The 27,920-nt window shown below is 38.0% G+C and overlaps 1 protein-coding gene across 4 annotated transcripts in view; it reads right to left on the reverse strand.

Annotated features, from left to right (window-relative positions):
* Positions 1–27,920, reverse strand: part of TMEM132D (transmembrane protein 132D) — a 215,712-nt gene that overhangs the window by 100,479 nt on the left and 87,313 nt on the right. For all 4 annotated transcript variants that reach the window (XM_052690816.1, XM_052690815.1, XM_052690817.1 and 1 more), the window contains one exon: positions 25,503–25,649. In XM_052690816.1, coding sequence (XP_052546776.1) covers positions 25,503–25,649 — 147 coding nt within the window. The remainder of the gene's footprint in view (positions 1–25,502; positions 25,650–27,920) is intronic.

Raw genomic sequence — 27,920 nt, forward strand, 5'->3', positions numbered from 1 at the left:
TGCAAAGTAGTTCAAAATTACAAGCTTAAGTCAACGTCCACTTAGAAAGACAGCATTCCTCTGGTTAAGCACATCTTTGTGTCGGAGCTGTGTGTAGCAGCAATGCTCAGTGCATTACGGAACTGAAGGCTCAGCCTACTGATGTTCTCACCAGCTGATTTACCGAGAAGACATGATGCTGAAAAGCCAGAGTGCCACGCAATCACATTTTCACAAACAATGATCAGAAAGTCTGCAAAACAAATCTGCTGCTCTAACTCCCACAGCAGCTATACATACATTTATATTTATACAGAGAGAATTATACCTCCTATCTCCCCATTTTGACACCCACCAGGGATCACAGGAGATCTTGTCAATGAAGACTAATGACACATATAATCTATGATAACCAAAGATTTCTTTTTATTGGTTTCTGCAATCACTATCACTATTATCTTTTTTTTTTTTCCTAAACTGGTTGAAAACATATTCTTAAAACAATCCACACAACTCCTTCAGCACAGCAAATAAATGCCCATGTCTGCTGAAGCCACGTAGTAAGAATTCACAAACAAGGCTGCAAAAATAACAAATAACTGTGAAGTGTATAAACCAGTGATGACTTTGTGAAATTCCACTGTTTGAGGTGAATATTTTGCTCTGCAGAAAAAGATTGCAAACTGCTGCAAAAAGTGTTCAAAATCACTCCAATATATATGTCAAGAAATAAATTAGTCTGAAGCCTGCTGCCCTGGTTTAAAGAGTTACATAAATCAGCAAATTTCTCACTTCCACTAAAATCCTAATTAAAATAAAGCAAGAAGAACATTATCATTTTCCATGGAAAACTTGCCCTGGCCTCAAATATTTGCAGTATTTCACAGAGTGCAGTGACAAAATGCATACTGGAATTCATCAAAGCAATAAAATAATTTATCACAGATGCCCTTACATGGGAAACCCATCCATCCTTCTGGGCACCTGCCTCACCAATGGACACCATCTCCTTGTACTGCGAAGTAAAATATCCTCTCACCACTGAAGAGATGCTTTCCCTTACTTTTCTTGCATTATAAAGTTAATATTCAGAATCAGTTAATTATTACTGAGAATTATTGTATGATGATTCTTCAAAGCTTGTTTCACAGAGAATTCCCATACTGCAGCCCAAGAGCTGGCATAACTCAAATGGCAGTTAAAGTTAAACAGTTTAAGACAAACATGAAGTCCATTCTAGCCCAGAAAGTTGCTCAAAGAAGTCCTGGGCAATCAGAGAACTTTCACCAGGTTGCAGAAAAACTATTTCGTTTACTGCACTGAGACTTGTTTTCCAGTTGACGTTACAGATTTGATCCAAGGTCCTCTAGGATTAAGGAAAGATTCCAGTGGACTTTTGCTCAGGGTTACGAAAATTAATTAGCAGCAGAGATCGGGATGGGAAATACCTTAAGATTCCTTTGTGGGATTGAGATCTCTTCATGTGTTATCTCAGCAAGGTGTCTTACATCGCCACCAGAATCCTCCTTTCACCTTTTCCTTTGCTGACCTTCATATTCCTCTCTGGTTCATCTTTGACTCAGTGAAATATATTTCTTCCTACCATCACACTCATCTACCAAAATCTGCAAAACCTCAGAAGTGAAGGAAATGTAAAAACACCAGCTCAAAGGAAAAAGATCCATGCTTCTGTGCCAGAAATTGACTTGCTCACTTAGAAACCAACTGGATTTTATGTTTTGGAAGAAGCTTTGGCCCTCAGTTCAGAAATAGATGTTCTGATATCCCCGCTGCTGAAACAGCAGAAATTGAAAATGCAGGACATTTATCTGCAGCACTTCTGTGCCAAGGCTCAGGAATGTTTGGACCGTGGCAAAAATCCTAGTCTGAATGCAAAGCTCTCAGAATTTCATACCAAAAAGCTGTTTTGCTGAAATCTCTCTTTAAAACATGGCTGAGCGCTGAACTTGAAAGGCAGGAAAAAAAGATTTGCACACATATATGTTCAAGTCATTGTATCTACACTGAATTTAACCAGTACAGAGGCTACATATGCTGTATGTGTTCACATTACACAAGTCAGCTAACCATAGTTGTACTTTATATATCATGTGAGAGTAGCAGTTGGCAAATCACAGATGTGCTGCAGCATCTGTATTTATGGCATAAGAAGGAAATGGAAGATTCAGTTTAAAGGGATTGTATGAAGCCTAAACTCCTGGAGATAGGCAGCAATGAGCATTGTAAAAGCAAAAAACAGGTATTCTGGCAAAACAGGAATTTTACCGAAGCATTGTAAGACCTAATCCTATGGTTTAATACCACAAACCCATTATCATGAGCATTTGTAAAGGGATTTGAGGCTCCATAGTCCCAGATTTCTAAAATATTACACAGAAGAAGTAGGATTACTTCTACCAAGACCTCCTTTATTTGTACAGCACCCACTTAATGAAGCATGAATTTTAATTTAGTCTGGCACTCTGACATATTTTTAGATTTGAATTTTGCACCTTTTGTAGACAACCAAGAGATGTGTTACAGGGTGCTAAACCATGCACACTGAAAAATCACTTCTTCACATAAGCTGTCACATAGCACACGTACAAAAGTTCATCCAAAGGAGGAGGCCACAAGCACAGAAAGCTGGTCTACATGCAGATGCATAGATAACTTCAAATCTAAGACCTGCCAGTTCCTTAGGGTTTATCGACAAAGGCATTTGCCAAATGGTATATATTTTAATGGGGAGATTTTCAAGGTTACTGTCTGCTGCATGCACATCTGAGGTACATAAATCTTTGTGTGTTACATAGATAGCTTGGACAGTACAACTTTATTATGAAGCTATCTTGAAAAGACCCAAGTAACTGATCATAAATATACAGCAGCAGAAGAGGCAGCTGCAAAGGGCTGGCTTGGAAAGTAATAAGTATCACACGTGAGACAAACTTTTGGAGAATTCATACACACGTTTCCTCATTTTCTTGATCCATATACAGCTTTAGAGCAGAGGGAAGACAAACTTGGGACGGTCAGGACAACAAATATTGCTATAGTTCACAAACCTAGCCTATTCTCTGCAGTACTTCAATTCCATGTTATTTTAAGGCAAATGAAGACCTAGTAAGTGAAGGATAAATGCAATAAAGGCAAAGCTAAATTTAAAACCAAGTACTGCCACTCACTGCAGCAAGACTAGAAGCACAGCAGCGCATCTGATTAATGCTGCTCATAAAATTTTTCTCATCAACAAATGCTCCCAGCAGAATGCCCAATGACATGGTTAACTCATTTCTGCACTACTGGACATACATATACTTAATTATTCATTTTTGCTGAGGTCATGCAGAACACGGCACAAACACCTGAGCATGGTAGGTGTGGTAGCAAACGCAGAGCAACAGATGGCTGCTGACCCCAGAAGGCTGCAATGCTATCATGAAAAAACAGAACTAGCCTGCACACAGACTAGGAAGCACAGGAATGATACAGGATAAGGGAAGAGGCACAGATCAGGTCTGGACAGACAAGCTACTTAATCTACTGGTGAACTTGGAGAGCTCTTAAGGTGAGGCTTTGAGGAGGATAACGTGACTTAGAAATATTCCTGAGAATTATTTTTACTTCTAAAGGATAATGAAAGAGAAAATCCAGAAGCAGCACCCTATAAAAGTGTACGTGGTCACCGTGAGCCTATACAAAGTATAAATAGTTGCTCTAAAGTACAAAAGGATAAAAACAGGCATCGAAATATCTTCTAAAGTCTTTGATTACTCTTAAAACTGAATGGTTTCTGAGCCCATTTGAAACTTTAGGTCCTCTAAATGACTCTACAATCAAGAACATCCTGTGCTTGAAATTAGGTATAGAAAATGAAAATAAAATAGATGAAGTATCTGTTCACATATACTGCATCTGTTGGTGCTTTGGTTTGGTTTTAATTCACTTTATGCTATTTAGACTTAAGTCTACTAGGCTTAAGTATCATTTCTTTCCTGTTCAAGAATTTCCAGTTAGATGCAAGGACATCATTCTCTGCCCACAATTCAGTAATACTTTCAGATGCAACACACGGTGGCATATTTTTGCTAATCCACTGAAGAGTCAGTTGCCCCTCAAGACCTCTGGCATTAGATGTGCTCTCTTAGTTATTGAAGCATGCAATCGATTTTGCATCATAATATTAAACCAAAATATGCCAGACAACTATGTTTTACTGTTAAAGATTTGAGATTTCTTTTTTTTTTTTCCACTAATAAAATACTTGGGAAATCTGAAATGAGAAGCACTACACGAGTTCAGAATTAATAGTACTGTGTAAATAATAATCCAGTTTTTGTAGTAACATGGTAAGGATTAACGAAATGCCCCCAGGGTCTAATTTACCTAGTGGTGTGGACATAAGGTAACCTTTCATGTCTAGATGATAAAGTCAAATCCAGTATTCATTGTGCCTTTCCATTCCTATGCTTAGCCATCATGATTGATACCAGGGCCATTCAAAACTCAGCAGCAAGCTTTGTGTTAGGGACCATTTTTGCACAGCCACTGCAAATTAGAGTTTGCACAGTACACAGCAAGAAATGGTTTACACAGCAAGTAACACGTGTTGACCCAAACCATGAGGCTCCCACTGGGAAATCTGCAATATGAGTAAGGCCAGAAAACCTAAGTCAATAAGCCAATTAGAAAGCCTAGAATAAATTTGCCATGGAATTACTTTATTGTGACTGAGGCATAGACTCTCCCCTCTCTACTTATAGCATTATGCATAAGTTAGCCTCCGCACATTCCTAATTTCCGGGCGCTCAAGTAAATGACAGGTAATGAATATATTACCAGTATTATTGTGTTATATGTTACAGTGGTGGCAAAAGCTGAGCACTACTGATTAAATGTAGGAAATTAAAAGCTGCTGTCAACAGTTTCTTTCTGTCTCTAAAGGTTTTATTTCTTCACCATTCTTGTTCTTGTTTCTTTAAGCAAGAAAAATGCTGTGGTAAGTGATTTCTTTATTAGAAATGTCAATAGGGTCTGCCAAACTTTAGTCAGCTCACTTGGCTGTTATACCAGACTAGCATAAACTTCCCCTATGAAATAAATGCCCATGCAATCGAGCTTACTCTTAAAATATCACAAATACCACAATGTGTTGAGTGCAGTGTTATCTAACTATCAGAATCTAAATTATGTTAATCTTCATAGACTGAGAACAACTTGCTGTCAAAGCCAGTGCTGGTGACATTCACAATGCAAACTCTCATTTTTAAAAAACTCCTCATACATTTAAGTCTCCTATGTCTACTAATTTAAAATCAGCTGTAGGTAACCTACCAAACAGTAACCTCTCAGAGGAGCTGAGAAAACTGTCACTTGACAACTTTGAAGTTGACTGATCCTCTTTCTTACCATTGTCCCTGAGGTATTATGTCCTCAGTGAGAAAGTCTGCCACAATAGCCTGGTCTAAGACTTGACAGATTTATCTCCTACTGGTCACCCTGAAAGCAGATGACAAATAGGGGAGAAAATTTTCTTCTGTGTCTGTTCTATACCATCACTGCTGAAAAACAGCAAAAGGAAAAAACTGGATAAAGAATGGAAAAAAAGAAGGAAGATTCCTATTCCGTTTGGTTAAGGTTTGTTAAGAAATGCATGATGTAAATGTGCTGTCTGGGACACTGTGTCTGATGTTTTTTATTTTCCTACTCTCCTCCACATGGCAACATTCAAGCATTTCTGAAAATCAGATATCTATTAATTTTCTACATTGAGAATGACAAGTTCAATGCAAGCTAAATCACTACTCACTTTAAACAAATCTTTTCATGTTTATTGCAGGACCCAACAGTATTTTAGAGCTCCAAGGCTGCTTGTCCCAATGGTGCTGATGCAGCAACAGCCTGTCTAAAGTCTAGAGGAGTCTACTGACCTAAGTGATAGTTAATCCAGACTTTGCTGCAAATTAGTATTATCCTATTAAGTAAAGGATGTCAAATGACTTAATGTAGCTAAAGATCCTTACCTGTATCCCTTGACATAAAATCCTTGCTGCTATGATTCCGTAGCTTGTACTTTTGTACTTCATCGTCATTGTTTTTTTTCAATTTGTCTCCATTTTAATACAAATAGATGCTTTTAAATCCACTTCACCAAAAGATTAATTTTAAATAAAAATTTCAAGAAAGCATCATGGTGAATTTGAAGCAAGTCCTACTGATGGCAGTAACATTTAAGACTATGCTGAACTACTTCAGTGAAGTGGAAGCAAGAGGAGAGATATAACAAATGCTGAGGGTTGGCCTCACAGAAGGCTACCAACTTGTAAAATTGGCAGTACAGTAACTACGTAAAAAGCAGCTTTCTAAAACTTAATCTAAAGGAAAATGAGCTCTCTCTTTTTGGTTAACTACATCAGCCTGTGATGCTCTGTGAAGGGCACTTATTCTTCCCTTTAACTTTACCATGGTTTTATCTATTGTTTACAAGATGAATATTAGATTCGCTGGCTAATCTCCCACCTCCTCTTGTGTTGTAGCAAGAGCAATCAAGAGGAGACTAAGTATGTGCATGCTAATGAATTAAAACCAAATAAAATGAATCATGCCCAATGCTAACTGGAGTGATAGGTTTTTCTGTTCAAAACCCCACCAAATATTTCACAAACAGAACTTCTTGTGAGGCTTATCATTAAAACAAGTTAAAGAGAAATAGTTTGTGAATTCCACAGTATGAACTTCATTGCTTTGAGACTGTTCTTTGAGGTTGAGCTAAAGGAAGGAAATACCATCTTCTAGCCTTGGTATATTCTTCCTAGCTACTCATTTCCTGCAAGACACTAAGAAGGAAGCATGACAGATGACTCCCTTGCACAATCCATTTGGCCCACTTTTACAGAAGACCAGAAAATTTATTGGATTTTGCCTGGAAAAGAGACAGCTTGCAATAACCCTTTTCTAGAAAGGATAAATAACATGCCGAGTGGATGTAGAAAAGCACCTTATCTGTTAATTGCAAGGAAAACTGTAAAATCAATATGAATATAACAGATCAGTCAAAGCAAGTTTCAAATTTCAGTATGGGGGTGAGCAATGAAGCAGTGCCTATTTCCAAGAAAGAGGTCACTCCTGTCCTTTTCCACGTAGACAGTGCAATTCCAATTAGTCCTCTCCCACATCTTCTACTGTGTGTGTGTGTGTGTCTAATTTGTGAGGTAGATTTCCCCTATTTTCTGCAGTGGCAACAGCTGAAATATCCCATGGACCTCCGGTCTGTTGATTTCTGGTCCCCTGGCGTGCGTTAGAGGATTAGGTTACTGCTTACTCCTACTTGTGTTCTTCAGAGACCTTGCAAAAGCTCCTTCGATTTTGAATAGGAAGAAAAAGAGCAACAAGCTCTTAGTAAAGAAGTACACAGGATTAATTCATTAAATGCTGATTCTCCAACCAAGAAAACATGTTTAGAAGTTTTAATCTGATTGCATCCAGTAGGGTTAATTACCTGACAAGGAATTTTAGATATTGCCCCAAGAGGAGAGGAACTAGAATGTTCTAAATAAAACATGGTTATAAATGGGGTGGAAAAAACAACTTCCCTTACACATAAAAGACGTCTCATTCAGTTGGATTTATCTAAGAGAAGGGGGAATTCATATAAATTCTAAATTAAGCACCAGAGGGTATTCACACTGTCCTTTAAATGAAATTAAACACCCAGACAGAGCTTTGGCAAACAAATTAATGTTACAAGTGAACACAGAAGAGTGTTTTTGAAGAGCTCTGTGGGCTGATCTATATAAAAGAATGAGGGTTTTTGTTTCCCTTTGCGGGGCGGGGGCTGGGGAGAACTTTCTCCTATTCCACAACCACACACAAAAAGCTAGGCTAGCAGAGGTTAGCCTAGGGCTTTTAACTTTCAGAGTGCATTCCATTTGAATCTGCCCAGTGCGCACCAACACGTAAATGAAAAAATAAGTTTAGTAAAAATTGGCTGTGTGATTGAAGTCAAACAAGGAATGGAGCGCATATGTTTTTTCAGGCGCATATTAGCTGCAGTCTCAATTTTCAAATTACACTAATCACAGAAATCAAAGCAACTGGACTATGACTGATCCAAAGCCGGCCGTGCGGTGAAACTGAGCAGCCACTGTGATGCTCATAGTGATGATGAAGCAAAGAAAATGTCCTAACTATTTTTTCTTAACCATTCCAGGATGTAAAGCTGGCCAAAGATAAATCTAATTAATTTAACAATAGCTTAAATTATTCCTTTTGAAACAGAAAATGCCTGTATGCACAATAGACTTCAAATTAAATGTCTTAATTCCTACTAACTGTAATGGTGGCATGGAATAATTCCTTCGACTCAACTGCTGCTATTAAATTAATTACACATCTAGCTTTTATCAAAAGGAGTTTAAGTAGAGAAGAATAAACAGATCCAATATGAATATCCTATCCAACAGAATGGTGCTAAAAAGTTAGGTGTACTCTTTCAGCCTTTGGGAAATAAAGAACTCCTTTCTGAAGTGATGCTTAAAAAAACTTGGCCCCAAAGTTCAAGCAGATATCTTGATGCCAATTCATTAAGGGGTCAGAAAAGTACAAAATAGCATTCATAACAAACAAGCCAACCTCGTTAATAAATTACACCAGGCAAATAGAGAAACTCAGGGAATCCCCTGTCAGAGTGACTCTAGGGAACAAAAACAACAGGCAAGGCAAAGCAGTCCATTAGTGACATTTCCCACACAGAACATGACAAGAAAAATGCTGCACGGGTTGCTGAGACATTAACAGCTATCACAACCATCTGTATTTTTGGTAGTGCCAGCAAATGAGCTCTGTACCTATATTATGAAATGTCTTCTCTTTCATTTCAAGTTTGCTACATTTCATAAAACCAAATTTGACAATGTCATGTTTTTTTTAATTAATCTTACAAAATGTTATGAGCCAATCTTTCATTTATTTGCCCAAATTAAGATTGCCTTTGCTCAAACACTCTCTGGATAACAGCGCTAACCATTTTTGTTTTCCCTTTGTTTCAGGCCCTTTCCATCTGTTCAGTTTTGTTTTTCGTTTTTGTTTTTTTTTTATCTACAGAGGAAACCAATTTCAAAGCAGACAGCGATGCTGTATGAAATGCATTTTTGCATTTTGTGCTTTTACTTTTTCTTCCAAGTCTTCCCCAAACAACATATCTATTCAGCTATGGCCCACTGATAGCAAAGGACAGGACCTTCTAAGTTTTCTTTGAATAATGCTGAAAAAAAAAAAATTTAATATAGAATTCCTGTTGGGATTCTGTCTTTGGCAAAACTCCACCTCACAGCAATGAGATTCAGTCTCACAACCCCTCTTCAGGCAAATTCAGAATCCAAACCAAAAATGAAAACTAAGTCTCATGTTTTACACTTAACCTCCTACAGTTTTTGCTCAATAAATGAGGACTCCAAAATCCTCACTGGGCACTACCATATCAGTAACAGGACGACTCGTCTGCATGAATCTTTCAAATCATCTTATCTTCTCTTCTTTCCAGCTCAGTCTATCAAATGTATACGTATCTTTGGTTACATTTATGGAACGTAGAGCATCGCATCAAAAAAATCTATCCAAAAATCCATCAGATCAAAACATCATAGAAAACAGCTATCAGCTCCCAAGGACTACATAAATTGTCCTAATCATAAGCAGCAAGAAGAACCAGATGTTTCTCCTTGTTTTTATCCTGTGTTTCCCATGGAAACAATCTTACAGAGGCATCTCGTCTGCCCATCTATCTGTCACTCCCATTCTGACAGCAACAGAATCAATTCAGCAAAAGATGTTACCTGCTTGTTTGGATTCTAATGAGAGAACGTAGAGAGGAGCAGGAAATTTTGGAACAAGGAGGAACTTAGGAGGTACGTAATAAATACTACAAGCATTGCAGAAGGGCATGAGGTTGAAAAAATATCCAAGCTCATAACTATCTGAGTTATTGAAGTACTGCAGTTTAGAGAAGGACCACTATGATTTTTCAAGAAAGCGCCTCTGCTTTCACGGTTCTGACCTCAATACATTGTTAGAGAACGTGATTATCTGAGACAGAAAACAGAAAATAATAACAGATTGTTCAATACCAGAATGCATTTTTTGTTAATAACATGTAAAACATGCTGAATTGGATGTCACTGATATATTACTGCTGTATACTTTTCGCTTCCCATTTTGTATTTAGCAAGCAAAGTAATTTTTTTCTAGCTTCAAATATTTTTAATGCTTCATGCACATCTTTGTTACTCTCCAGATGACTGAAAAATCACACCAAACCAGTGTCTGCTAGCTATCAATAAAACCAAGAGTTCACTATTCCATTTTTGGGAATATTTTTCTTATAGTTCTCTTTCTCAGTCTTCCTCAGGCAGATGTTTGGGAAAGCTTATTTCATAGGCTTTACAGCCAGCCAGACATCTTAATCACATAGAACGTCTCAATTTTTTTTTTGCTGGATCTTCTGTGATTTCTTTTTTATGAACTTCTAAAAGAATTCAAATAGCACCCTGTAAAACAAAATTCCATCTTGCCAGGTTGGATATTATTCTTTTGAGGTTATGCTTTCTGGTAGAAATTTAACAGAACTACAGAGAATATACCTCAAGATCTATTCCAATAACCCGCCAGGAATGGTGCAGGAAACATTCTCTTAATCTCATATCTGAACGATTTTGCAAAGCCTTTGTACAAAATGTCACAGCATTCTACTTGGCACGTTGAAATCTGCGCAGCATTTTAACCAGAATAACTTTTGATCTCTGCGTTTCAACCTAGGATGAACTATTCTATGCTCCCACCCCTTTCAATATGCTTAGTCTCCATGGAGACTGGAGGGCTATCACTATTTTTTTTAATTAACACCATGGCCATATGCCACTTGAGTGCAAATGCAGGGAAATTTTCATGGGCTTTCCACTCCATTTCAGTAGGATTATAGGTCAATGAACCTTGAGCTGGGAGAGCTTAAACACAGTGCCTCCTGATAGACTAGAAGAGAAGTTAACATGCCTATGGAAAAGACTAACACCAATTGTTGAGTGCAGGACTGTAAGACTTGCTACAGAATCACGTCCACTGTATACTTGGTTTTCATATACCTTTGATTTAAGGTTTTCAAAAGCCTTAAAAGCATGTAATGCTTAATATTATTATCCCAGCCTTATGAGCTGGAAAGTATTATTCTCCCCACTCTACCCCATGAAAACAATTAAGCCATGAACTTGTCAGCACGTATCTGAGGTCACACCAAGCATTATGCTGCTAACTTGCTGCTGCTGGCAGGGCTGGACTCGCTGCCCCTGTGCTCTCAGACACTGCTGTGGCACTACATCCTTGTGGGCAAGCTGCTTGCCCAAGTCCCAGTCCTTCTCCTGTAAGCTTAGCTAACATGTCACATTCTGCAACCTCCTGCACTATTCTTATACATCTTACCAGTAACTTTCTTTCCTAAATATTCTGAGTTTCACCATATTATTGTTTAGCTATCTAAACTACACATTAATCTATACTATACACCTTAAAGTGACCAGTGCTGTTCTCCGGATAAGAGTAGCACAGATGCTATCAATCAATTACCTTATGAGATCCAAGTGTCACAGTGTAAGACATCTGTGCCTTGAAGAGCTTATAGTTTTAATAAGGCAGACAAAGAATGGGGAGATTATCTTACCCCCCACTACAATTCTGCAGTTGAGGCATATAATTTCTTAGCTTACTTAAGATCTAAGTAATTTGACCATATATGATCTGTATCATGCACAAGCATATTATGTCACCTGTGTTATAAGTACAACAATACCATCTTGCATGCTTGTTTTTCTTGTCTTCATTTTAATTCAGTAAAAGAAAACACAAAAGGGTAGAAACAGTCTCAGCTCAATACTTTTTGTGAAACGAAGCAAGAAAAGTTAGGAATTTAAACCACATCATTTCTTAACAGGGAAAGACCCCAACACCAAAGCGCTTTCCTCCTCTCTCTGCCCTCTTTACCATATTAATAGGGGTTGTAGTCTCAAGTGTTTGCAGAAATGCACCAAGGAAAGCTATTGACTATGTTATTTTGGAGAGGAATGAGGTGATAGTGCTTTGCTTTGTCTACTGCATGTGAATCAACCGAAGATCTATACGCAAGACGCAACAGGGTTGATCAATCTTTATTCCTAGACAATCAAGCAAGGCTGCATCTTCAAGTCCCTTTACAGACAGCTCATAAAATGATGATATTGATCACAGGGCCTAAATTTGTGGTTTTGACAATAAAAACAATTTGTTCAGAGAGGGAAATAGTTGTATGAGGTGAACGCATGTGGTTTATTAACTTCCAAAACTAATTCTTCTGAGCAATAATGTGAAAAGTGACCTTGAACATTTGACTTCTATCTTCCCCCTGCTAAGACATTTGCTTGTGTGAAAATTTGCAGTTCAGATTTTGGAGTCACATGGAGCTAGCAAGCTGTGTCTCCATGCCACTGTGATGTTTGAATGCTCTTATGAAGCTCCTCACAGTATAGGTGGAACTGCAAGATTCAGACACTACTGTCCTCTGAAGCATTCCTCCTGACTTGGTCAGTTCTTTCCCCTTGCTGTAAAGGCAGGACTTCACACAGCTGCTGTACCCAACAGGCTTTTTATCAGCCCCAGGCTTGACAAACTTAGTTCCACCACAGCTCCACTTTGCAACCTCCTGAAACACAGAGGGAGTAGCATACACATTTCCTGGCTAGAGGTATAGGCTGCACACTTTCCTGATCACAGGGGAACAGGCACTGGTAACTGCCAGGAACGTCCCATCCCTGGAAGGTGTTCAGGTCAGGTTGGACAGGGCCCTGGGCAGCCTGATGTACTGCTGAGTTTAGTGGTTGGCAGCCTTGCCTGCAGCAAGGGGGATTTGGAAATAGAGAATTATCAGGTCCCTTGTGTGTCCAAGTCATTCTAGGATTCTACAATTTTCCTAACCTCATACAACCCCTTTGTCCTGAACCACTTCATGTGGAGTGACCCCAGCACTTGTGCTTTGGCCCATTTCAACTAAGGTCAGTGACTGTCCTTGTAGGGGCATCCTTTGACTGGGTTTATAGACATTCACAGTGGGATTAAACTGAACCACACTTTATCAGCTCTCAGCTTTGAGACTGCAACAAGGAGAGATGCACCTATAAATAAATCCCATTCGTGGGAAAATGGGGAGAGGATAAAAAGGGCAACTGTATACAGCACCAAAGATGTTATTCAGATTAGAATCCAACAGCAGCACCTGTTGCAGTAGCCAGGTAGTTAAACTCTTGGAACTGGGAGCATTAGGCTACTGCACTCATGTTCTCTTCTAACAGGGATCATAGCCTAATTCCAGCTGAGAACAGAGCCCTCCAAGCACACTTGTCCCGGCACTGAGCAAGAGAGCCAAGGGCCATGGAGACACCTCCCTTAAATTCCAGAGAAATGAGATGTTCACGTGTGGTTTCCAGAGCTGTGGCTTCTAGCTTTTCCATTTTCTAGCTTCGCACTAGAATGTTAACAGTGAGGTAAGACACAGACTGGATTTCAATCTAATAATTCCCCCTCTTCCCTTTTAGGATACATAAAAGTTGAACCTTTACTGAACTCCAAATCCAACCTACCTTATTTCTGACAAAGGGCTCTTTCAGCACTGCAACACCGCACTGACAATTGCTGTGCACTGAAGCCAGGCCTGCACCATGGAGAACAGATTTTCGGTGAATAATATAAGCATGAAAAAGCAGCTTCATGAAGATGGAGCCAGTAAAAGCTGGTATCCTACAGAGCTTTGTCTCACAGTTGATTGACTCTCATGCCCAAGAAAGTACAAGCTGTTATTGAAGATTTTTCCATAATTAGCTATTGATAAGAATTTAGCTGTCTGGGGATTCCAGTGCCTTTTTCCTCTACTGTCTGTCTATTCTCACGAAACATAAAATAACTGTCTTTCGGTCAGCTTTGCGGCTGTCAAACTTAAACCACACATGCACAGGCAGCGTGATACGATAAGAGTCATTTACTATGAAATCCTGACCAAAATTTACCTTTTTCCCCCAAAGAAAAACCAATTAAATTCAGAAAAAAAATTGACCTAGCTGGAGTTACTTGCTTTACTCATTAAAAATGACAAACATATTATTGAGATAGCACTGATAAAATAAGCTATTTATGGCATAAACGAGCATAAATTCTTTCCTTCATGGAAAAATATCAGATACACCTATTATTAGCAATAGATCTGCATAGCACGCTCAGGTACCTGAATATATATTTGGCTGCTGACATTTCTCTAAAATAGCACATATATTAAGTTAAAAATAGAAAGCATGAATATTGTTGGCGTGTAAACAAAAACCAAAGTAATAGCCACAGAATGCAGAAGCAGTGTGTGAATCAGGACCCAGTGTAGCTACAGGAAAAAATCTCATTTTAGGAAAAAGAAGTGCTCGAAAAGTTAACTTGACATCTTTATGCACATTCATTGATGAACTGGTCAGAACAGCACAAATTTTAGGTGAGTTTAATTTAAAATATGTTAAGAATGGAACTAGCTAATATATAAATACCTAAAATATATAAAATATATAAAATACCTAAAATATATAACTTAGTTCATTAATTTTATCAGCCATACGGTACTCTTTTCAAACTGTTACACGAGTCTTTGGGAGGAAAAAAAATAACCAGCAAACATTTAATACCCTTCATTGTACACAAATCACAATTTTTCCTTGAAAATTTCTGGGGTTTTCCATCCCCTGACCCCTCCATTCAAGTTTTGTTGAAGACTATGGGAATTCAAGCTGCTTACGGCCCCTGCCTTCATATCTGCGTAATAATACCGCTCACAGCCAGCCTGTGCAAGGACACTTGCTTCAGCTACAACAAAAGGACACCAATTTTTGCATAACTTCCATAATAGTAAATCCTTCTCAAGTACTGTCCATATAAAGTCAAAAGCATTAAAGTATTTTCTTAATGCTTTTTTCTAGGTCTCTGCTTCATGACAGACCTCCCTCCGCGTTCCCCTTCTCCAGCAGCACCTTCCTCTAAAGTGACAGCACCTTTCAACAGAGCACATGACTGCTAGCTTTAATGTCTGAGTTTTGTCACAATTAGGAAAGAGATATTCAGAAGAATAAATTAGAACTTGACATAGTACACTATTTGAAGTGCCCTTTAATCTTCTGGATGGTTTTAAAAGTTCAGCTGATTATTTCATTTGGAGATCAGAACAAAGCAACTCCCTCCACCCTCTCCTCTTTTTCCTCTTGTAAAAGACTGAGACAGCCTTATGAAATATTGCCTACCTTGGTTCCAACCACTGCCCTGAAGGTGTAAAGCTATAGATGAGTTCAGTACACTTTCTTCATTGCTAATTTCAGAGGGTAGAGCTTCTTGTTCCCCTGGCTTAACAGTAAAATTGACATTCTAATTTTAGAACAGGAGAGCTCTGCACACTCACAGATCAAAAATGCTACTTTTCTAATTGGCTTAAGTATAGATTTTCACTTCTTAAAGACATAGAATCTGAGCGACTTAAGACTTGCCATTAAAAATTGGTGTTTAGAAACATTTCCTCACAGTCAGATGTTTAAACAACAATCCTCAGACTGCTTTTTCCCTGGGAGATGACTGTTTAAAATGGCTCTGCTTAACCTTCCCTTCAGCACTCCACACTGCAGCTGGTAATTGCCCTGATTCCAGAGGAAGACAGCAGGCAGGCTTACAGCCTATCTACTTCCAATGGAAGATGAGCTTCTCACAGCCTGGCCATGAGGTTTGTGCATGCTGTGATCTGCATCTTACATGGCCGCATCATTAACTCCCTCTTGTACTGTCAGGAAAGCGGCGTTTCCTTCCTTCCCACTGACCTACTTCCCAATTGCACTCTTTGGCAGTGCTCTGGCAGTGTTTTGCTTGCAACCAGATTTGCTCTGATAAAATCCCAGTCCCACCAAAAAGGTAAATACAGGAAAAGAGAATCAAACAATGCTCAAACACATACAATTCCAGTTCCCAGGAATCCCTCTCTTTGACCCCAGCTAAAAGTAAGGCTCCAAATGAGTGGGAGCACATCTTCCATAGCTCCAATGCTGCAGCACTGGGGAGCCTGAGCAAGCAACAAGAGTAACATCCATCAGTACAGTATTTTAGCAATTAAAATCAGGTTTTTTTTAGTTGGACATACAAACGTATCTGTTAAATTATTTAGAATTATGACTTTTTTAACTAAAAAGAATGTTAGGGTTGCAAATCAAGAAATGCAATTCATGAATTTAATTATAAGGATCTTCATAACACGCATATCGTTTTCTCTCTTCACCTAAACGTTTGCTTTCTTTACTCTGCCCATAGCAGAGTAACGTCTACCTCCTCCACTTTTAAAAGTTCTGTTTCTTGTATATTTGTGTTATGGAAAAGCTAAAACTTAGTACTGTAAGTGAAAGTGGGGTCAGCGTCAACTTTCACCCTAGCCAGCCAGTAAGCCTGTATACATAGGATCATGCTTGCCAGTAAATAATTATCCTACACAATAGCAGTTTTCAGCTGTCTGGTGCATTCGTCATTAATTCATCCTCAATTTCTATGTTGGTGAAGGAAGCACCCAGATTATCATTAGCTGTTCATTAGGACCACTCTCAGTAAATTTACAAGCTGTGATTACAATTGTGGAGTAAGATCCTTATTTGTGGTTTATCCAAGGCAGAAGAAGCATTTCTTTTCATAAACGAGATTAATCCTTTAAATCCCTGCACAGGAGATATTTAACTAGGAGAGTTACATAAGCATAATGAGAGTGCCAAAACACTGAATACCGAAGCAAGGAGCAAAAACACTACCTTTACAAAACAATTGTTGATGCCCACCAGCTCAAAGGTTGATCAGAAGGCTACGTTTCTGAAACTCTGCATGCAGAGACAGCTACAACCCTCTCCGTTTGTTCCTTAGACTCACTGCGAACAATATTTATTTTCATGTCATTCTTGAGAACAAAATCTCGATTTTTGAACAAATAGTAATTTTTCATCAAGACATTGTAATTCTCTTTGAGACTCTTAGGGACTAAATCAGGGGTTTATCTCACTGAAATACATAAAATAAATGTAGAATACACCCACGCCCTCACTCTTTCACTGAGCACATGTTCTTGGTATTTAATGTGCATAAAATCATATTTGATTCAACTTAAAAGGATTGAAAAATTGCAGTATGCAGTGAGTGTGCAAGTGTATCTCTAAATGAAATAGAGTAATCAGTGAGAGTATGGGAATATATTCCCTGTGCTTTTGGCAGCTACAAGAATAATTAAAACCATTCAAGATGGTTTGTTGTATAGTTCTCCATTCATTAGCTGCCAGTCTTGTGAAATATTGGGGGGAAAAAAATCAAATAAAAAGTGTAACCACATAGCCACGTGCTGTGGAGTTTGGGAGAATGGCTTTTCTCACACCAGAAAATGTTTAGAATGGAAAACAAATATAAAATTGAAGAACTTCCTACCGGCTTTATGCTTCCCAGAGAGGACTCAGGAACTGGCAAGGCAGGAAGTCTTTGGGTATTTGGACAAACTTGGGGTTTTACATGCAAATAGCAAAAAATGCATTTGCACTTTCCCTTAAGAAAATCTGCCCACATGTTTTTAAACTGTAAGTCTCAAGGAGAAAAAGAAAGACATTATTTTAAAAACACACTATATAGAGACTTGCAAGAGTCTGTCTGCCAAATTCTCCTCGGCCCAGAACCCTATGGAAAAAATACCATGTGTTCATGTAAGTAAAACATTTTTTAATGAATATTCATATGAGATTAATTCTAAGATGTCCTAACTTCTGAAACTTTTGAAAGTTTTCCTGTTATAGATGTTGACAAATGCACAAGATGCATAGATTATACATATACATTATACATTTTACCCATTGTATTTCCTACATTTAGCATTTTATCACAATCATCTTTTGTTCTTTCCTGTGCCTTTCATTTCCCTCACCTTAATAACCTTACATAAAAAACTACATGTTTGTAAGAAAATTAATTGCCTCAGCAATTAACAAAAAAACACATCTCAGAGGAAATATTTCTTAATCGATTCATTTCCAGGTACAGTATTTGCCACTTACGAATAAATTAATTGTATCAGAAGTTATTGAAACTAATTATTTTCTTTCTAGTGTAAGATTAAAGGTAGGTTTTAAATAAACTGAAAATGAAGTACCACCACCACTCGGCACTGTACATTCTTGTGAGCCCACAGTGACATGCCATGTATGATACAGACCTATTTGCTACAGTGCTGTGAGCAGGGCTGGGTGGAAGCAGTCCATTTAGCTCCACGTGGCACTGCTCTGTGCCACACAGACATGTTTCTAGGACTTGTGGTACGATGGTCTCCACCTTTATATGGGATAAGAACCCACCTGCACATGCCAGCACCACTAAATAAACGTATGGAGACTGCTGCCTTAAGGTATAACAGAAACATGACTCGGGATTGATTTTACAGTTGATTTAGAAAAGCAGTATAAGAAATAAAAGATGAAAGCAATATTGTCTCACTTTCTACATTACAAATTGAATATTTATCCTGTTCCACAGTCCCCATGCTGAAGTTCACAACACTAATATTTTTGAAAGCTTCCAATAAATAGAAGCATATAACAGACAGTGCCTTGCCAACATTGAATGTATCTTGTCAACATTTAAGGTATTCTGCAGATAGTTCAGACAAATCTGAGGAAAGACAGGCACGTTCATTTGCAAGATGCCAGAGAATTTGAGGCAAGAAAGAATGGAGATGATAGTCACCCATTCAGCTAATTGCACATTTGATTATTATCTTCAGGTAATCCCTGAAACTAAGAATAATACTAATGCACATTTACATAAGTGCAAGCAATCCTTCAACCATCTCTCTGACAGTGAATTTCAACCATAAAGAAATCACAGCCAACTAATTCGCTTCTTATTCTTTGTATTGTCAAGATGAATGCAGAAATGAAGAGACAGACATGTTCTTTGTCTATGATTAAATTCACTGCTGGACTGTGAGGGCATCATGGAAAATACTTGCAGAAGGTGGAATGGGATGGAAGAGGTGGAAGTATCACTTGCTGCTGCAGATCACCAGGCAGGGGGAGGAATGAATCACATTACACACTCCTTTCATGTAAGCCAAAATACTCAGTAATCACACACAGCTCTGCCTGTGGAATCAGACACCTTCAATTTTCTATCCCACCGCTGTTTGGTTTTGCTGTTTGTTTGTTGTTTTTTGCTTCTTACAAATATACGTGCATGTGTGTGCATGGTCGAATCAGTGACACCCACAAAGACTCCCGCTCTGTCAACACCATGTGCAACCTTGGGCAAGTTATTAAGGCTTCCCCAGTCACAGCGAGTCATAAAACAGCATGCCATTGACCTCTGCATTGCCTTAGTGATTAGCTCAATGCAGCTCCCTGCTCAGGGTATCGACTTTTATGCAATTCATTCTAAGCCCAGCTACATAACCCTATTTCACTCCATGCCCATAAACCCCAATAGGTGATTCTGTGCATTGCTATCAGAACTGTCCTTAAAGTTCAACCCGCTTCCCCTCTATGCCTCCATCAATCTGCATCCTTATCCTATCCCCACAGATGCAATTAAAGACTGAGAGGTGACTAATTTGAAATAATTAAAAGATAAGTTGTATCTGCATCATCAGCTCATATAAACAACATACACACCTTTAATATTGCAATCCTGGCTCATTCACATAAGCAGTAAATCTATAGATTCAGAGCTGATATCTAAGTCAAATGCCCAGTGAACTTCATCCTTGTACTTGCAGGAATAGCCTAACAATTTATGGAGATGCTAAATTGAATTACATAATTCTGTTAACCTTCTGATCCAAGCATTGTTGACATACAAGTGACAGCTAGTCTACACTGACCTTTTTTCATTCCCAAAAATGGGAATCCTCACACTTCAACAGTAACTGGCATATTCTCAGCATAACATTTTAGTCTGAGTAATTAGTCTTATTAGTATTACTTCTTACAAGCTGTTCTCCAAGGAGCAGAAAATCAACAGCACCGTCAGAGATACTTTCACAAGACACATTTTTGCATTCAGTATTAGATTTTTTAGTAGACAGAAGATTACTCAGTTGCCTTTTCCTTTCTAATAGGCAGCAAACTGTTTCTGTCCCAGTGGAATTGTTATTTTGAGCCCTGGGGCTGCTCAGGCTTTAAGGATTCCTGTGATAAGTACGGCAAACAGAGCAAGCATGATGATGATGAATCCTTAAGGTTCTTAAGGGAAATCTTTCCTCCTCAGGTTTAAAATGATATTTATCATGGATAACACCAGGGTAAAAATAAAGACACTAAATATGCATGAGGTTATCCAGACCATTGGAAATGTCCTTTAGCTACTCCAACACCAGGCAGAATTCAAGCCCTACAAAATCAGCCAAGCCTGGGCTGCTGCTGAATAACACGGCTCTCTGTCCCTTATCTCCTCTGACCCAAATATAACCTTTAGAAACTAAGGACATGATGGCTATGTAACTAAAGCTTCAATTATTCCTCTCAGTTATCCATATCTAGGGCATCTGCGTTTACCTAACAGTTGTTCATTAATATTTCACCTTTTGATTTGCCTTACGATAATAACTACAGACCTTTTGCTTTAATTAGGGTATTAGCATTGAGGATGGTTTCAACAGAAGCACTGCTTGATAAAATGTTTTTAAGAATGAAAAAAAGTGGGTCACCGTGTACAAGAGTGATGCACTGAGCACTGGTTCACACAAACATATTTTGCCTTGACATCTCAAAGGGCAAATTCATCTCAGAGGGCAAATTCAAATTTTAAAATGAGAAATGAGAAACAGAATCTTTGCTTTCAAATATGTGAAATATAAGCACGACTTCTGAGATCATTCGTACTTTCACATCGGCACAAAATATGAACTCTTAGAAATAAAACTGTATGAAACTCCAGAGCTAACCAGAATAAATGCCTTTACAGCTAGAAAACTGGAAAGCATAGGAGGAGTCAAGCTCTGCTATTTCAGGGTTAAACTAACATATTATATCTGCCTGAATTCATTGATGCTGAAGGAATGGCCAGTTTTTTATGATAAAATCATTACTCAGAAAGTAAGTTTGAAGCCATGTAAGATATCTGTTCAGACCCTAATAATATAAACCAGAAATAAATGTTTTGTTTGTAATCATACACATTCCCACATCACTTAATATTTTGAAGATATTTTGCCCTAACAAACATACAGACTAGCTCAACCCTTCCCTCAACTTTGATCCTGCTTGTCCTGATCTAATACCATACTTGCAGATAACCATCTGAAGACAGGCTTGATTTTGCTTCAGTTTCTTCATGACAAATGATGAGTTTCTCATGAGGAAACAACACCATGTGATGATTTCATGTAATTCATGCTGCAATGAGGCAACATACACTGGAGCTTACATTTGCCTCAGTGTGTATCACTTCTGTAATTCCAATGAGTAGGAAAATTTATTTCCAAAAAATAACATACCTCTGGTTGGTAAAGGCATGTGAACACATGAACAGCAAGGAGAAAAATAATAATGGTAATCTAAATCATAAAACTGTGTGTATGAAACATTTTTATGACCACCAGCAAGACACAGAATATAATTATTGAGCCCATCAGGCTGTTATTTATGTCACATTCATTGCTTTTGTTGCAATAATCAGAAGTATTTTAGAATTATGGCATCCTTGAGAGTCTGTCATATGTACTGGCAAATGCAACAAGTACGAGAATGAGGCAGCAGCTCGCTGCTGTTACAGCATAAAAGCATGACGTTAAATAACTTACCATGAGATTCCATAATAGAGGAGAAAATGATAAATATAGAGAGCATTAAGGTAAAAGGTATAAACATCATAAAAATAAAGCATTGAGCAGGAAAATCAAAGTGAATTATGCCGTATATTTTCCTGCCTCCTATCTAACAGCAAGTTACTTTCTTTTATTATATATGATAGGAATATTAAGCATTAAGATACAGTATAACAAAAACAATGAGACACAGGGGAACAAATGAGGGATATAGCCCAGGAAATACTGTTGATAGTTCTTATTGTGTCAGTGTTATCACAGATTGAATCAGCCACCCTGTAGTTCACAATCAAAATAAGTTTCCCCACCAACAGCACGACCAGCATCTAGCTCCCAGCAGTACAAGCCAATAAGTCCTTTAGTGCCATAGAGCTGTAACCCAAAAGCATAATCAGGAATGTGTCAGATGAAATGCCAGCTCTGTAACATTTCCAACAATAAGGAGAGCAAAGCTTATCCATGATACAGTTTGGTTGCATTTGGAGATAAGAAAATAAACAGCCATATTCAAAGATTCTACTTGGTGGAGGCCAAGCTTTGCCTATTTCTTATGTGCTTGGATGAATGGTCTCACTCTTCCACAAGCACAGAAAACAACAATTTATTCTCCCATAAACTGGCAAACATTTGTACTCTGAGATCTAAACACAAAATATTTTAAAAGCATCATTTTAGATATTAGAATCACATCAGAGCATCCTGCTTATTGTCCCCACAGCTACAGATAATAGGAAAGTTATATCAGTAGTGTTTACCAAATAAGGGACTGATGTCCTTGAATTTATCTTAGATGCTTCCTGAAATTATTCAAAGTTTGTTTTAGGCATGTCATAAAACCTACTAAGACTACATCGTCATCTGCCTTAATGGTTTTCCAAATCCTTTGCACCTGGTCTGCTTCCAATCAAACAGGGAACAAAAGAGAAGAGCAGGCAAGAATCCAGATCTCACATTTTTGCCAATTCTTTCATCAGTTCTCACTAGAGAGCTGAGCAGGAACGCTCAGATTCAGAAACACTGAGAAACAACAATAATCAAGGAAAACATTCTTAAATTGCAGTACTGGATCTTATCCTTCTATTCACCTCGTTAAGGAGAACAAATATCAGCCACCTTCGAAAAGAAAAAGCAAAGGATGACGCATATTGGGGTTCAAATTCCCTGATTCAATCATTACTTAAATTTTTCCCAAGTCACATTTCTGAGCCACTGATTAATTCACATCACACAGATTTCTATCTGGTTTAATGGCTGTCTACGTGGAAATAGAGATGGAAGATAGATAGTTCTCAAAGGAGAACAAAAGAGCTGTACAGATGATGCAATTATTAAGCCCATTTAATAATATCATGGGTCAGGATTTGGAGTGTTACAAAATTATCATCATCTGAGAATGAGATCAGAAGAATTGGGAAGAACTTTGTAATTGCTTCACCAGAAATCTGGAACACTGTCACAAATTCACAACAAGCAAGGCTCTGAGAACTTCAAATCATATTTGACAGATGGGCTTAATTAGTTATTCTCCTACAAACTCACAATATTTGCTGTTAATATTCATTCTAAAACACCCTGCTGGCTGCGATAATATTTATGTTAATCCTGTTATGATAAGCTTTAGGTGCCAAAACCTCTCCACATAAAATGACTGATATATTTCAAACTTAGATAAAGAAACACTTGGGCATCCTGGTTAAGTTTGTCACTTGCACACATGTCTCCTTAATCTGTGAAATTACACCTGTCACTAAAAGTCAGCTTTATCAACACTATCTTCTGATCCATGTAAAAATTATCAGAAACACTAAAGCATTGAATCTCTTCGTTAATTAACATTGCCACCTATGCATTCATATGATCAGATCTCTCAGTTTTAGGAATTATTAAATAATATGCAAATAGAGCTTGTAAAATTTGTAAATGAACTACAGAGGCAAACTATTTGGTAAAAGGCATTAATATTTAACTGCTATCCACTTGTGCATATGTAGTGTCATCAAACATTTCTGGAACTGGGAAAAATTGTTTCCCGTAAAACACTGATCATCCTTCCTAAAATGAATAGTAAAGCAGGCATGACTAAACTTAATGAGAAAAGCATCATACTGAATTGCAAATATGCTTGATGATAGTATTTGTTTACAAAAAATAACTAAGTTGTTTTCAAAATGCAAAAGCACACAAAGCTCAACTGGTGAATTCACATGAAATAAGTTAAAACAAAAGTTAAATATGAGTTGCATACATATGTATGATGTATGATCTTGTCTGCTCCTGAATTTCCTTCCAAAATATATAAGAGCTCACATATATTTTAATAAACATGAAGCCATGCTTGTATTCAGCACATGAAAGTACAAGAAGGGGTCACTTTGAAAGCTTGCTCTTGAATGATGAATATTGAAGAGAAATAAGATGCGAAGCTTCAATTCACCCATGATGTTGCATTATATTTTCCTGATGAAGAAGAGAAATTGGGCAAATGCATTCCATGGACCCAACAAGATAAAGTGTGATGGGAAACTCATTGTTGATATAATCTTTGGTTCTGATCCAATGCCCATTTCAGTCAGCAACAATATTCACGCTGTCTATATGTAGTTTTGAATTGGAATTTTAAAGAATGCAACAGGTTGTGCTGGGCAATAGGAAGGTGTGATGCTGACACGTGTAAACATCTCTTTAACCAATAACATTTAGGTCAGATGTCTGACAACAGATGATAGATCATAATTATTCTCATCTCCTTTTTACGACATAAAGTTTCCTACTTATTAGGGGATATTTATTTAAAAAAAAATCAAAAATCCATTACAAATCCCTCAAACCTGTAAGATTTTGTAAAGTGTCAGAAGCAAATCACAGCAAAATTGGAATTTTCATGTCGTATGGTAAGTTTCCTAGTGGCAATACCAAACATTTGCAGGCAGTCAGATCCTTGTAAACACATACTTGACATACATTTCCAGAAGCAATGGACAAGCAGCAGAAAATGATATCAAAATTGATTCACTACAGCATTCAGTTGTGACTAGAATAGGAACATCCACCTCCCAGTTGATGGCTGTTTGAGAGATCAGGGTCCTAGCAAAATGCTTGCACAATGGGAATGGAAAATGGAAAACTTCTATTCTTCTTCATGTTAAAAACTCATATAAATCACACTGGGGAAAAAAAAAAATGAGGGTTTCATGCTGTTGGTTTTAGATTCCTCTGCAAATCTTTGAATTTAAAATAAGTAAATAAAATCCAAAACCCTATAATTACCCATGGTATAATGCCTGGCAGCAAATAATTTGAAAAGATTAAATAAGTCACAACCAGATGCTGAGATACAAAACACATTCTTCCAAATACTATTTGAAAATGGTATTTCCTACTAGCTTTAAAACTTTCTTTGGGCATTAAGACTGAACAACAATTTCTGTTCAAAACGCATGCGGCGCGATTTACAATCACTACAAAACAAAGACGGCCTCATCTTTTCCAAAAGCATTTTTATCATTCTCTATAATAAAATTTATTAAAACTGTGCCACGGTGCTTTGAAAAAGGAAAAGAAAAGCCATCCATTATGAAAAGGCAGAATGCTGGAAATGACCTACCTGTTTTCAGAGGCAGCAGACTTCCTCTGGCAAACAATAACAGCTGGTGCATATTTCCCCGTATAATCCACACTCTCTCTGATATCCCACAAGTATGGGCTGCTGGCTCTTACGCTGAAAACATTCACACCTTTCTTCACCTTTGCCCTAGGAGGAATAAGAGTGCAGTTGACCAAGCTTGATCTGCTACTTTTTGCTTCACTTTCTCCTTTCTGCCCCACAGAAAATGCTACAGCTCAGAGTTTGACAGGATTACAAGGAAAAGAGATGAGAGAAGTAATTAAGCATTACACATTTAAAAAGAAATAATACCAAGATAAAAATCTTATTGAACTAATGGTTGTGGGTTTTTTTCCTTCCAAATCCCATCATCTTTCTGAATGCAGAAAATTTCTTCGTTGTCCTTCAGTAGTATTGAGTTTAAATGTTGTATCAGTTCTGGCCCTAAAAACACTTAAAAATATTCTTTCTCCAAGAGAGAGCTGTTTCCTTCGAAGTCGATCTCCACATATGACAAAACGTTACAGCCATGATGACTGGAATGAATTGTGGTTGGTGCATACTGACATAATTCTTTTAGCTTTGAATACTCAACAAAGAGGAGGAATCACATTCATATTTTAAAATATCCGTTTCATTTTTTCTTAGGCAATGCTGTAATCCTTAATTCTTTTTTCTCCCCTTCTTTAACCAAATATCTCAAGGCACTACTGAATTATTCCAGGATGTAACGTTGGCCAATTTGCTGAATTAGGAGTTTCAGTTATTGTTAACTTTTTGTTTGCAGATGTGTTTACAAAACCACAAAGCCCATTGTGGTCAAACAGCCTCATACACGAGCTGTCAGGAGATGACAGTTTAATTGTTTTTGCTTAAAATCTCATACACAAAATCCATTCAGTGTTAGGGCAAATTCTCAGTTCTGGGGGAGAAAACAAGAACATACGTGATTTTTTTTTGTATAAACTGCTGCTGCCATGCAGGAATGCTAACATCAGCCAAACAAACACTATCATCTCTGCCTACTCATGAAATCTTTGGAGGAAAACATCACACAATTTTGCAGAATAAAAAGCCAAAGTATTTCTTCAACCACATTGGGCAAAAAGTATTTCATTTCTTCTTCCACTAATTCAACAGCAGTAGCTGTAATTTCTTCAGCATACATGGAAGAAGGACAACGTGAGGACCTGCCAATTTGTGCTCAGGCTGTTTCTGTGCTAATATTACAAAATATACTTTAAGCAGATGCAGTTCCTAGACCATGAATGTCCCTCAGGATGAGAGACCAATGGTCAAAAAATGGAAATTGAACAGCATCCCTGGCATCAGAGAGAAAGGAAGGGAGATGGAAAAAGGCCAGATGGTCTGGATGAAACACATTTCAGCATATGGCTGCGCCCAGTGCCAGTGACCTGTATCTGGCCCCATCTTCCCATTCCACTTCTAGAAAGGAAAACTGCTGGGTGTCAACTAAGATCCACGAGAGAAATACAATTCCCACTTCAAGGGAAACAGAGGTGGCTCACATCCTTCCAAGCTTAGATGGCTGTGCTTAAGAAATACTTCTAGGTCTGTAACGTGGTCACCGTCTCTCCAAAAGCTGATTATGGGCAATAAGAAGATGTCAGTGTGTGATTTCAGCTGCTGAGCTGAGCACGCACTTATTGAACAGCCAGTTGCCCCAATGGAGCCAACTCACAGCACCTCAGGGCAACATCCATTCCCCTCACAGCCAGACACTGCTTGTGACAGTGCAAGGGAGTAACTGCTTGCATTTGAACTTGTCCGTACATTTGGCTCCTGGGGTTTGCTGTGCAGATAGTCACTGTGGATGTAGCAGACAGCACATTTGTTGAGCTGTGATGTCCCTATGGTCTGCACATGAATATACCTAGGATTTCTGTATGGCATGGTGCCTGGTCAGGATGCACACATAGAAAGCAGCCTTGGGCTTTTCATACTCTACCTTGCTGTGCTGGCATATATGCAATAACTTTATCTAATGGAAAAGGCAATACAGGGTCTCAATCCAGCTAATTGATGAAATTTCTCTCTTTTTTTTTTTTTTTTTTAATAGCGTTATAGAACAGACCAAAAGAAGTGTCCAGACACAGTAACTCATATCATCCTCTTATTTAGTGTCTGGATTCCTTGAAATGCCAGTGATGATGTAAACCAGCAGCAAAATGGACACAAAACCAGAAAGCCAAGCCACGCGTGCTTATATTTGACACTCACATTATTCAGTGATTGTCATCCAGAACTGATTCCTAACATTTCAATTAGATATATTTAGGTGTACTCCTTACAATAATTGCAGCCTATGGGTCAGCATTTCTTAGAAGAGTTTTTGATAAGGTCTGCTTTAGTCATCTAATAAAACCCAATCTAATTTTATTGAAAAAAGTAACAAAA

Source organism: Tympanuchus pallidicinctus, unplaced genomic scaffold (genome assembly GCF_026119805.1).
Source record: "Tympanuchus pallidicinctus isolate F22 unplaced genomic scaffold, pur_lepc_1.0 scaffold28, whole genome shotgun sequence".
In the NCBI taxonomy this organism is placed as follows: Eukaryota; Metazoa; Chordata; class Aves; order Galliformes; family Phasianidae; genus Tympanuchus; species Tympanuchus pallidicinctus.